At 44.5% G+C, this 13149-nt stretch overlaps 1 protein-coding gene across 1 annotated transcript in view; it reads right to left on the bottom strand.

The window, feature by feature from the left end:
* Positions 1-9585: 9585 nt before the first annotated feature.
* LOC137433466 (uncharacterized) overlaps positions 9586-13149 on the bottom strand; it is a 58659-nt gene continuing 55095 nt past the window's right edge. The window contains exon 6 of the mRNA XM_068125793.2: positions 9586-12790. Within this exon, the coding sequence (XP_067981894.2) occupies positions 12561-12790 (230 nt within the window). The 3' untranslated portion in view covers positions 9586-12560. The remainder of the gene's footprint in view (positions 12791-13149) is intronic.

Here is a 13149-nt window from a genome sequence, read left to right as displayed (position 1 = left end):
CCGTAGCCAGAGGTACTCCTGGGGGTGGGGTTGAGAGGGGGCAGTGCAAGGAGAGTGCAGAAGAGAGTCTTTTTTAATAAAGATAGCAACCCCACCACCAGGACATGGCTCAGGTCTATCATACTGGAAGAGGGAGGAACCAGGAAGAGATATTAAGGAATCAGAGACATCTTGAAGGAGGAAAGTTTCTGTTAAGCCGATTACTTCTGGTTTGTCAGAAGCATCCTTTATGGAGAGATCAATCAGGTTTGAGCGAAGGCCCCGGATGTTTGAGGTCCATACCGTTAAGGAAGAGGGAGGGGGAGCATCGGGTATAGTACAGGGGAGGGGAGGTGTAGGGTAAGATGAGGGGTGAGAGGTGGAGGTAGAGAGAGCTGTTGATAGTGTGTTGGGGATTGCAGAAGAGTTAGGAGAAAGGGAAGGATGATGAGGACAAAAGGTTTGATGGTGATGGGGTGAGGCACAGTGAGGGGTTGTTTGAGGGGAGAGTCGAAGGTTGGAGGAGGTGGAGGTATGTGATGGAAGAGAGAGGAAGTGGGGAGGAGGCAGCTTTGAGGAGGACGGGGGAGGAGGTAGAATTGGAGAAAAATAGAAGGGGGGTGGGGGGGCAGATTATAAGGGGATGGGTCGGGAGAGAGTTTTGAAGGGGAGGGGTGAGGGGGGAGTTTTGAAGGGGAGCAGTGAGGAGGAAGCTTTGAAGGGGAGGGGTGAGGGGGGAGTTTTGAAGGGGAGGGGTGAGGGGGGAGTTTAGGATGGGAGGGGCAAGGAGGGAGTTTAGGATGGGAGGGGCAAGGGGGGAGTTTAGGAGGTGAGGGGGGAGAATTGAAAGGGAGGGGTGATGGGGGAGTTTTGAAGGGGAGGGGTGAGGGGGGAGTTTCGAAAGTTAATGATTAATGAAAAACGAACATTTATTACAAACTGGGTTTATTGTGATTTTGAAGTCAGAGATCAGTTTGAAAACCATTTTTAAGAATCGTGCTTTGATACAACCTCGCTTTGATACAACACCGCTTTGATACAACACCACTTTGATGCAACCTTGCTTTCATACAACCACACTTTCATCATAATTGAACCTACACCAAAAAGTCACATGGCTGGAGAAGATAAGATGTAGAGTTTCTTCATCTTCACACAATAACAACTTCTACCTTCCCAACCATACAACCGATCGTGTTGGAATTTTATACACTTATTCCAATTGAGGACATCTATATTAGGTTAATGTTTCACGTTGGTGAATCAAACGGTTCAAGAGAATTTTTATTTTATTTTAACATTTCACTTCAATTATTTATGGCTGCCAAACCAAACAACTATGGTGAAACTTTACACACTTATTCCACTTGGCCCCTTCTGCATTCCTTTGAAGTTTCACATCGACCACTGAAGCAGTTCAATAGATACAAGGTTTTTAAGATTCCCGTTTACTTATTTATCGCTGCCAAACCATGTGAACTATCGTAAATTCCAAAAGGTCATTTTAGCACTCAGACATGTGGAACATAATTGTGAAGTTTCCACTTGATATGATAAAAAATGAGGGGGGAAGTAGGTTTTAAAGGTTTATGCTTCAAAAAATCATGTGACCTACGACGTCACAGTCCCCAAACGTTTTGTTCGTCATGGGTATGTGGTCATGCACGTAAAGTTTGGCCTCGATCTGTTCAGCCGTTTCAGAGAAAAAGGGTTTTTAGTGATTTTTCAGGCTTCTCACGAAAAACAATATGGCTGCCAAACCACCTGACCTACAATGTCAATATTTTTTGGTTTTCTGCATCAATTTATATCGACATGATGCTCAAGAAATTTCATCCTGATTGGATGAAGTTTTTTACTTTTATTTTAGTTTTTTTTAACGAATTATGATGTCATAATGGAGGCACCTATGACATCATGATTCACATATGTTATTGTGCATGGAGAGTTCTTTAGAATGAGCCATGTCTCAATCTTTTCTACACAGCGGTCAGTTTTGGACATATAGAGGTGCAAAGTTTTATGGTTTTTCTTCCAGGGTGGCGCCCGTACTTCGTGATCTATGATGTCACAATTATCATTAATAGATTCTACAGGCCGAGTCGCTCCTATGGTGAAAATTTCCTGTCAATCAGTCCAACTATTGCAGTGAAAATGATTTTTAAAGGAAATAGATCCGAAAAATGGCAGTGGCACAATCAGTTAGATGGCCTCAGAAAAAAAAGTGCTGTGTTTCTTCTTCTTCCAACAATAACGACTTCTGGCTTCCAGACCATACAATCAATCATGTTGACATTCCAACCACTTATTCTGCTTGGTGACAGCTACTTTTTTTGTATACTGAATCGAGGCTCGTGAAAGAGCTAACATTTCCTTCACAAACAAATCAACCAGACAAACAAAATATATAAAAAGAGGGAGCGGAAGACAAGATGGGGAGAGAAGGGGAAGCACACAAACACAACATTTGAGAGCAGGGAGATGTGTGGAAGGGAGAGGGCTTGGGGGGAGGAGGTGTGGGAAGGGGGGGGGGGGGAGGGAGAAGTATAAAACACAAGGACACCAAGGACTTCCAGGACAGAAGTTGGTATTTCAAAAAAGTGGAATTGGGGTGAAATTAGCGGGGGTAGAACAGATCAAGGTTTTGGATGGGGGAAGATAAGAGATGGTGGTGAACAGCTGTTTTAAAGACCTGGAGGGTGGAGTGGGATTGAAGAGAGTGAGGGAGTTTGTTCCAGAGGCGGGAGAAAAGAGGAATGAAGGAGTGAAGGTAAGCAGAGAGTCTTGATTTTGGCAGTTTGACCATAAGAGGGTTGCAGGCAGATCTTGTGCGACCTGTAGGAATATTTGCGGGACAGAGCACAGAGAGAGCTGGGGGGGCAAGGCCAGAGAGGAGTCGGTAGAAGATGGAAAGACCACCAACCTGCCTGCGGTGAGTGAGTGAGAGGCCCTTGGAGTTAGCTTCATCGCGGGAGATTCCAATGATTCTGAATGCTTTGGTTTCAACAGCGTGAAGACGAGCTAGGTGTGAGGCAGGAGCACCAGCCCAGAGGGGAGAGTAGTATTCCATTGAGCTGCGGATGAAAGCCTTGTATGTGGTGAGGAGCTCAGTTGTGCCAATGGAAGGACTTAGCACGACGGAGGATGCCCAGTCGGCGACTGGCTTTGGAGGCCAGATTTGAAATGTGGTTTTCCCAGGAAAGATCATGGCAGATAGTGAGACCCAAAAGCTTGAGTGACAGAACTTCTTGGAGAGGATTATTCAGAAAGTGGATGGGAGGGTTGTCCAGTCGGTCTTTTCGGAGAGACATCGTAAGGGTGTGAGATTTGTCAGGATTGAAAGACATGTTCCACTTGTTTGCCCAGTCTGTGATTTTGTCCAGGTCTGCAGAGAGTGAGGAGGCTGCAGACTGCCGATCTGAGGGATGAAGAATGGAGCGACAGAGAGTAGAGTCATCAGCAAAGAGATACAGAGGATTTTCAAGAGAGTCAGAGAGATCATTGATGAAGACCAGAAAAAGCACAGGGCCCAGAACACTGCCTTGTGGAACTCCAGCCTGAACAGGAAGAGGAGATGAGAGAACCCCATTCAGGGCCACACGTTGACTACGACGAGAGAGGAAGTCCGCCAGCCATGCGTGGAGATTTCCATGGATACCAAAATAGGAGAGTTTGGTGAGCAGAGCGGGGTGCCAGACCATATCGAAGGCACATGATATGTCAAGGGAGACTGCTCTAATTTCCTGTTTGGCATTGAGGACCTCCATCCATTGTTGAGAAAGCAGAAGCAGCATGTCCAGAGTAGAGTGTCCAGGTCTGAAACCAAATTGATGATCGGAGATCAAGCCATTGGAGAAGAGGAAAGATTTCATATCTGAAGCAATGATGGATTCCATGACTTTGCTGATAATTGGGAGAAGGCTGATTGGTCTTTAGTTGCTGGGATCTGTTTTTGCACCTTTTTTGGATGTTGGCAGATTTCCAAGCAGATGGAAGATGACCTTGAGCAAAATAGAGGGTGAACAGAACAGAGAGAGGGAGTGAAAGAGCGGAAGAACAGGATTTTAGGACCCGTGGGCTGATGCCGTCAGGTCCAGTTGCAGAATCCGAGTCGAGGGTTGACAGAAACTTTTCCACCTTGACAGGAGGAAAGGACACAGAGTCCAGGAGCAGCTGGGTACGACTGGGTACGGTGGGTACAGAGAGGGATGGGTTTGGGACACAAGATTTAGAGGCAAACACGGAGTTGAGGCATTCAGCTTTTTCACGTGCGGAGTCAGCCGTGTGGCCATTTGAGGTGAGGGAGGGGATGGAGGGGGAACAAACACCAGAAATAGATTTGACCAGACGCCACCAGGATTTGGAAGAGGGAGACAGATAAGAGAGTTCGGTCCTGAGAACGGAGAGATATTGTTTCCTGGCTCTCCTGAGGGTGGACACACACTTGTTTCGGGCTTTGTGAAAGGAAATTAGATTTCCTTCCGTTGGATTTGCTTTCCAGGAGACGAAAGCAAGTTGTTTCTGGGCAATGGCCTCACCACAAGATTCCGTGTACCATGGACGGGAGGAAGGGTATGACAACTGAAGACGAGATGGGATAAATCTGTGCATGAGAGAGAGCAATTTACTTTGGAAGAATTCCCAGGATGAGTTGATGTCAGAGGCGGTAGAGATGGGAGACCAGTCCAGATGATTGATGGCTGCTTGAAGACCGTGCCAGTTGGCCTGAGTGAAATGCCAGACTCGTCGACGCTGAGGAGGCTCTCTGAGAATGGTCAGAGAGATGTCCACTTTAACAAGCACATGATCAGAAGAGCCGATTGGAGCAGAAGAAGAGCAGCAGACATTTTCAGGGAAGTTAGTCATAACCAAGTCCAGAAGAGAAGATGCTCCGTTGACTGAAATCCGGGTCAGGAAATTGACAGATTGTGTCAGTCCCAGTGAGTCACAGAAGTCCTTTGCTGAAGAGCCATGGCTGGTGAGAGAGGTACCCACACCCAGCCAACTGGCATGGTGACAGTTGAAATCACCACATATGAGGAAGAGAGAGTTGGGATGGGTAGATAGAAGTTGGTCCATATTCTCAGACAGCGAGATGTAGATGGAGTCATCACTGTTTGGTGGACGGTACAACACACATATGAACAAAAGGTGGGAGCGAAGGGAAGCCATAGCCAAAGGTATTCCTGGGGGTGAGGTGGAGAGAGGGCAGTGCAGGGTGAGTGAGGAAGACTTTTTTAATAAAGATAGCAACCCCACCTCCAGGACGAGGCTCAGGTCTATCATACCGGAGGAGGGAGTAACCTGGGAGAGATACCAAGGAATCAGAGACATCATGAAGGAGGAAAGTTTCTGTGAAGCAGATCACGTCTGGTTTGTCAGAAGCAACCTGTATGGAGAGATCAGACAAGTTTGAGCGAAGGCTCCGGATGTTTGAGGTCCATACTGTTAAGGAAGAGGAAGGGGGAGCATCGGATACAGAACAGGGGGGGGGGGGGGGAGCGGTAGGGTAAGATGTGGAAGAGGAGGAAGAGGTAGGGAGAGCTGTTGAAGGTGTGTCAGAGATTACAGAATAGCTTGGAGAAAGGGAAGAATGGGGCGGACAAAAGGTTTGATGGTGATTGGGAGAGGCGCAGTGAGGTGTTATTTGACGAGGGGGAAGAGCGAGGCAGAAGGTTGAGGGAGATGAAGGTGAAAGTTGGAAGGGGGAAGAAGCGGGGAGGACGCTTTGAGGAGGAGGGGTGAGAGGGGAGTCTAGGAGGGGAGGAGCGAGGGAGAGTCTCGGAGGGGAGGGGTGTGGGGGGAGATTTGAAAGGAATGGGTGGTAGATTTAGGGGGCAAGGCAAGGGGGTAGATTTAGAGGGGAGGGGTGATGGGGAAGTTTTGGAGGGGAGGGGTGATGGGAAAGTTTTGGAGGGAAGGGGTGATGGGGAAGATTTGGAGGGGAGGGGCAAGGGGGAAGATTTGAAAGGGATGGGTGATGGGGAAGATTTGGAGGGGAGGGGCAAGGGGGAAAATTTGAAAGGGATGGGTGATGGGGAAGATTTGGAGGGGAGGGGCAAAGGGGTAGATTTGGAGGGGAGGGGTGATGGGGAAGTTTTGAAGGGGAGGGGTGATGGGGAAGATTTGGAGTGAAGGGGTGATGGGGAAGTTTTGGAGGGAAGGGGTGATGGGGAAGATTTGGAGGGGAGCGGCAAGGGGGAAGATTTGAAAGGGATGGGTGATGGGGAAGATTTGGAGGGGAGGGGCAAGGGGGAAAATTTGAAAGGGATGGGTGATGGGGAAGATTTGGAGGGGAGGGGCAAAGGGGTAGATTTGGAGGGGAGGGGTGATGGGGAAGTTTTGAAGGGGAGGGGTGATGGGGAAGATTTGGAGTGAAGGGGTGATGGGGAAGTTTTGGAGGGAAGGGGTGATGGGGAAGATTTGGAGGGGAGGGGTGATGGGGAAGATTTGGAGCGGAGGGGTGAGATTGGATTTTGAAAAGTGTACGATTAATGGGAAACGAACATTTATTGCAAAATGAGTTTCTTGAGACATTCGAGTCAAAAATACTGTAACGAATTTGAGAAGTGTAACGAATTTGAGAAGTGTAACAATTTTGAGAAAGTGTAACGAATGTGAGAAGTATGGTTTTGTTGTGTGTAACTGACCCTCGTAATGTAAAGAAAGGTCAAAGCTCGTCCTCTTAGTTAATTCCATAAACCTACACACAGGACACCATATATCCTTTTAAATAGTTAGTCCCTTATTCTATGTAGGCTAAGGATGTGTTTCCCAATAGGTTGACTCTTCATTGCACCGAATTAAATAAGAGTAGGCCCCTCCGACGCCCCATGGCAGCTTCCAAGTGCCAGGTTTGCCACTTTGCTACAATTGACTCTTTAGGCACTTTGCTGCATTTTCATCTGCCGTCCAGTTTGCTGCAATTGACTCTTTAGGCACTTTGCTGCATTTTCATCTGCCGTCCACTTTGCTGCATTTTACTCCATTACACACGAGGTAACGACGAAGAAGAAAGGCGGGTCTCCACCTCGTCATAGAGGGGAGGAGTAAGTCGGCCCCGCTCATCCAACCCAGAACGAGGGGTTTGGCTTGAGAGGGCGGAGAGAGAACGCTTGGGGGAGGTTCGCAAAGGGTGAAGGGCGGGGCCTATATAACCCGCCGCGGGACGCACCCCGAGCAGATGAGCTTTTACAGAGATGAGCAGGTGAGCTTTTTGGAGAAGATTGAGGTCCGAGGAAGAGTGAGAGAGAGGTGCGGCAAATGCGCGATCCAGCTAAAGCAGCCAAGAGAGAACGAGACGTGAGGGGGTGCTGATACTGAGCCATACGCCGAGACCCTCTAGGCCCTATTGCCGGCTGTGGAGACGGGGAGCTGCCAGCTGCTGTTCGCTTCGAGCACGGAACGTGGACCTCGACGGAGTGGAATTGCCCGGACCTTTCCTGCCCTGCCATCGGGTTGGACCTTCTCCTCCCTCCAGTGATTCCTGCCATCAATTCCCCCGTGTAAGTGTGCCCATTTGTCCATCTTTCATGTTGTCTTGGGGTATTAATTAAGACTGCCATATATAAGCTAATCATTGCACTATGTCTCCTGCTCCTTCAATTGCCTTATAAATCATCTTTCTTTTCCTTTCTGCTTAGTGTGTATAAATAGTAATAAATCTTGTTATTCCCTACTTTGTTTTTACTTCTTCATGCTCTTTCGGTCGCTTTAGAGGTTTCCATATTGAGTGTACGTGGTGCGATTCGGCCAACGTTTGAGAATCGGGTTAGTCTTTGGTAATGCTAATGGCTTGAACGTCGGGTTGCTAAAAACCGCTCGGCAACTAACTAGACCATCCAAACCGGGGTTCAAGCGGTACTTATCTCCCTAGTCTGCGGAGGGACGGATAAAGGTATTCGGGATAAACCCTGGGCCCATAACCCTGATCCGTTCCATCCCGCGGGATAGCGTTACAAGTGCCAGGAACGGGGAGACGGCCAGCTTAACAGGACAAGGGGCTAATCACCCCTTGCTAACGGGAGAGCCGTCCTCCGAATCCGTAACAATACGTTTGAGGACGCTGGAGGGAGGATGGAGTGCTGGAGAGTTTAGGGAATGAATGAAAGATGCACTATAAGAGATGGAATTTTTTTTTGGAATGAATAGATTTGGTGAGCAAGTCGAAAGCATCCTTTTATAGAAGAAGAAGAAAAAGGTGTTATAGAATATGACAGAATACAGGTCTTCAGGGGACAGATTAGACATTTTTTAACAACGTGATCATGTGATCACAAACAACGTGGTCGAAGAACGAACGAACAAATAAGAATGAATAAACGAATAAGAACAGAAGGAAATATTTTTTGTTTTTTTTTGTTTTTTGAGGAGATTTTAAAACAAGGAAGTATGGGGTGAAAAGACCGGGAAAATCAGAGACCAGAAAGTAATTTCAGCGCGATCGGAGAACCGCTGAGACAAAAACAAAGCCTCAAGCCAAGGTCGGACACGGTAGCCTAGTACTACACTTAGGCCTCAGAATACGCGATACGAAAGACCGACGATTCTGTACACAGGTATGAAAAACCAACACCAAGAATACTATTAAAGACACCCCAATAGGGGTGGCTTTACATTAAAGCTTTACATTAAACAGCTTTACATTAAAGTTTCAAGTCGATCAATGCAGCGGTTCAAGAGATAGAAGCTTTTTAAGATTTGCGTTCAATTAGTTGTTGCGGCCAAACCATGTGACTTATCGCAACTTCCCAAGGAATGTTTTAACTTCCCCACATGGGGAACATTTGTATTAAGTTTCCACTCGATATCTTCAAAAGTGAGGGAGGAGATAGGTTTTAAAGGTTATGCTTAAAAACTTCCTAACCCCGAAACCATGTGACGTATGACATCATGATCGCTGAACTTTTTGTTTGGCATGTGTATGCGATTATGCTTAAGTTTTGGCTCGATCTTTTCAGCCATTTGCATTCTGAATTTTTATCACTTAGGTTATGCACAAACAATGTCATATTCATGGCATCAAGGGTTCTATTTGTCGAATTCTAACGTCATAACATTAGCAGTTTTAATATGCTAAGTAAACAGCTTTTTTGGTCCCAATGCGGAGTTCTTTAGAATGAGCCATTATTCAATTTTTTCCATTGAGCCATTTCGGAGATATAGAGGGGCAAAGTTTTTCGGTTTTTCCAAGATGGCGCCCTTGACCTTTGACCTTTGACGTCATACTTAGCAGTAATAAAAATTGTACAGGTCTAGCCAATCATTTGGTGAAAATTACGTGTCAATCGGACAAACAGTTGCAGAGAACATTAATTTTAAAGTTTTCGGATCTTGAAACGGAGGGGCGGAAGAATAAGAATAAACTATAGCAGAAACAATAGGTTTTCCTCTACATTCTATGTAGAGGAAACCTAACAATATTATTGCAAGAACACCGAAGAGAAGAACATTATAATAAATTATCTATATTTTAAAAATCTAAGAAAACCATCTTTGTTCACAGAAACCACCAACAATTGCAAGAAGATACACCATCATTTAATAGTGTTCTCGGGTAAGTACTATGACATGTTTGGAACGTAATGAAATACATGATAGGCTGTGCAGAATTCCACACGTTTATTACAAAATGTTGATATCAAGATATAGTTTATGGATACAGTCATTAACAAAGAACTCTCAGTTTGGGACACCTGCAGCTTCACCTATAATACAATGTTTTTCCACTGCAGCAACAAACAACAAAATAAATTGAGGCAAGAGTGCTTGCATGTGAAACATTGAGACAGTGCTTTGCTTTGTGAGTGCATTGATAATTACAATGATGATACTCATCATCCGTTTCATAAAAGTTTGTGGATTTTGATGTTTAGAACAGTCGGCTGTGCAAAGGCAAACCAATTCGTATGCATTGCGTATCGGATTTGAAGGGTTAATGGAAAGATCCTGCTTGGCCGTTACACAGCTCAGTTACTCACCATTGAGCTGTCACACCTGGATTCAATTTCTGAAAAGGTAGGACCTAACAAAAAAAAAAATCCCTAAAAAACAGACATTTTGGTGCAGTGCCAGGGACGCCACATCTCAGAGCACACCTTCCTTTGATAGGAGGGATGTGAAGCATGCTGCCTTGTCTACATTTAAGTTGTGGACGTCAAAGACCCCCATTGTATCGTTTGAAAAGAGCAGGACATTGTGTGCTGGCACTTTGGCCAAATTCCCTGGGTGAGTTGAACTGTTTAAGTTTAAGTTGCACTACCTGCAATTGGTGATAAAGCTGGGGTATGGATATGGCACAGATAGGGTCGACATAATATCTCCATTGAAAAATTTTAATATTATTTGGGAACTCCATGTGATATTATTGCCTGGATTTCTAAACAATAAAAAATAAAATTCACAAAATTGTAGTCAACTGACATTTAATCCAACATATAGAGTTCGAGTTAGGGTTATTAACTTAACAAAAATAGGCTTCTCAGCGATTTTACTCAAGTTATATTCATACGATGAATTGAAATAGTGGTAGAAAAAGAAATTACATTATTTAGTCGTAATATTTATAACCAGGCCGCTCAATAAGATATACTGTAGTTATTCCATTGTTTACATCTTCAGCAGATTGTACATACAGTAGTTTAAAATCAAAGCCTCCTCATACAGCATAATATCCTAACCTGGTTAGATAATTCTTCGTCGTCTTGTTGTCGCATTGATAATCCCCCAAGGATGTAAATCGCAAATGTAGTTTTAAAAAACCTCAAATTATTACTGAGCTTAGAAAGCACCAGAACTATTTGTGGGTCTCACATTCTGAAATGGATATCACTCATAGCGAAAAAGTCTCCTGGCAGCACCTGCAGCATGCGGAGCAAACACCTCCTGTTTTTAGGCCAATGTGCAAAGGTATTCCAATAAATTACAATAACATAACAATTACAGATCCTGCCATGTTCATTTTCTGCTAAACACTTTATGAGGTCTTGCTCGAACATGGATGGGAAGTCATTTTCACATCTCTTGTTCAAAGACCAATGCATTATATTAAACCAGTGTTAAACAAAACTATTTAAAGCAGTCAGATGAGATAGAAAAAATTCAGGTACATGAAGGTAATGGTCATTAGAAAAGTAATTATCAAAGAATTCAACCTTCAAAATATGCATTCCTATCTGAAGGAATTAATGTTTGACTTCTATGTAGAACCATGTGCACCACTTTTGAAAAGTGAATAGACAGAAGTTGTGGGTAATTTCCACATATCTTAGGTCTGCCTGAGGACACTGGTTAAACAAGTAAATGTACAACTTAGATGCCACCGAAATGAAATGCGTGCATTGATCACTCCCTTGTCATTGTGTTACTAATTCGATGTGATAAGCCAACCAACTAAAGCTTGCATCATTTTCTTAAGGTGGGCGTACATCGGCCAACATGTTGTATGGAGAATGCATCATGGGGTTGTGTACAACCTCTGTTCTACACGAGACAGTCTGCATTTATTGGCAGACTTTACAAAGAGTTCTTCGCCACCTGAATTCACCGGAGGCTTGTCTGCAATATTTGGTTTCAAACACGAGAGAGTTGTTGTCACTCACAAAGTTTATCCGCACATCTAGATCCGCAGCACAACAATTTTGGCAACGTGGCATTTTGAAACGTCTGTTGTGGCCACTAATACCTGGATTTATCATCAATTGGCTGATTAATTATTATACCCAAATCTGATGTTCCAAGATGTTCCAAACATACATTCCCATCTCAGAATAAGGGTCCTTCAAAGTCAATCCGAAGCATCTCACTGCCCGGGTGTTACTGATAAACGGATTTTGTGCAGACGCTGTTTGTGGCCAAAAATATGACAAGGGTTGTCCCAAACTTTTTGAAACTGAATCTAAAAGAGAAGTGAGAGTGCAGGTTTAGCCATAAGGCAAGCATTGATTTGGAATACTTTGATAGAATCCTCATTTGGTCATGAAGAGCCTCCGAAAATCTTGAAAAATTAATTAGACACTTTGGAAACCTCAATAAATGTTTTCCTCCCAATATGGAAACACTGATATCATTTCAATTGTTACAAAACTTCTACATCCTAAAGATGTTTCTCCTAATTTATTTTGAATCACAAACCGAAAGCGATGTTAATTTATATGAATAGTGTCCTGTACTTATACGAATAAAATATTTTGCCAATAATCGGGAGCGCATAAGGTTTAAGAACACCATTTAACCTCAAATTCGCATGAATTATACCAAAAGGATTGTCACTGTACAAGGAAGTAACCGGACAAAGGAATGTGCTGTTTTTATGACCTTAAGAGTTTGTTCAATTCTTCACTTAACTACCTGGTGTTGCACAGTCATGTTGAGGGTAAGCGTGCGTATATAGACAAGGAACAAAAACATAAATTAAACTGTATCTTAACTGCAATTATGAGGGTGGAAAAACACATCAAAACACTTCGGTACTAGACTCAGGGTTCTACAGGCAAAAAGGTTCTTTCCAGCACCAAACAAGCAATTAGGCCTCAGCAACTTGTCCATAAGCTCCATTGCAAATGCTTAGAGGCCTGTACTTGCTAGCTCTCCCTGGAGCCAGGTCCACGAAGATCCACCGAATCATTCGACGTTGGTGGAAGTAGCGGTGTATGTATTTCATGCTCATCCAGGGCCTTGTCACGCTTGTAGCGGCGGTCCGGGTAGTCGGTGTTGTCAAAAGGGAGTCTGTGGACACACTGCACGTGCGTTTTGAGATTCCCTTTCTGTGATGCTCGATATGGGCAGTGTCTGCAGCGGTATGGGCGTTCTCCTGCAATCAATAACAGTCGTTAAAATAACATTCTACCCTTACTGTGAACACATATATGTGTGCTATGAAATAGTCGTGGTGATAGGGGAGGCCCAAACCTCGCCCTTGTCTTAAATTTCATTGTGGGAACACAATGTTGTGATTTTTGGTCGAAGACAGAGATAGCAGCCCTCCAAGTGTCATGTGGAAGGCAACCTTGCAATATTCCCTTCCATACATCAAGACAAGGCACCGCATGATTCACTAGGCAGCAATGCATTTACAACAAGAAAAAGAGCAATCAGAGATTGCAAACCCTCGCCAGAATGTATTTTCAGTGGTTTGTAAGGCTTTTGTGTTAAAACAAATATGGCGGCCGA

The sequence above is a fragment of the Myxine glutinosa genome, chromosome 10, assembly GCF_964187855.1.
Source record: "Myxine glutinosa chromosome 10, kmMyxGlut1.1, whole genome shotgun sequence".
Lineage (NCBI taxonomy): Eukaryota > Metazoa > Chordata > Myxini > Myxiniformes > Myxinidae > Myxine > Myxine glutinosa.
This window is presented reverse-complemented; position numbering and strand designations above follow the sequence as displayed.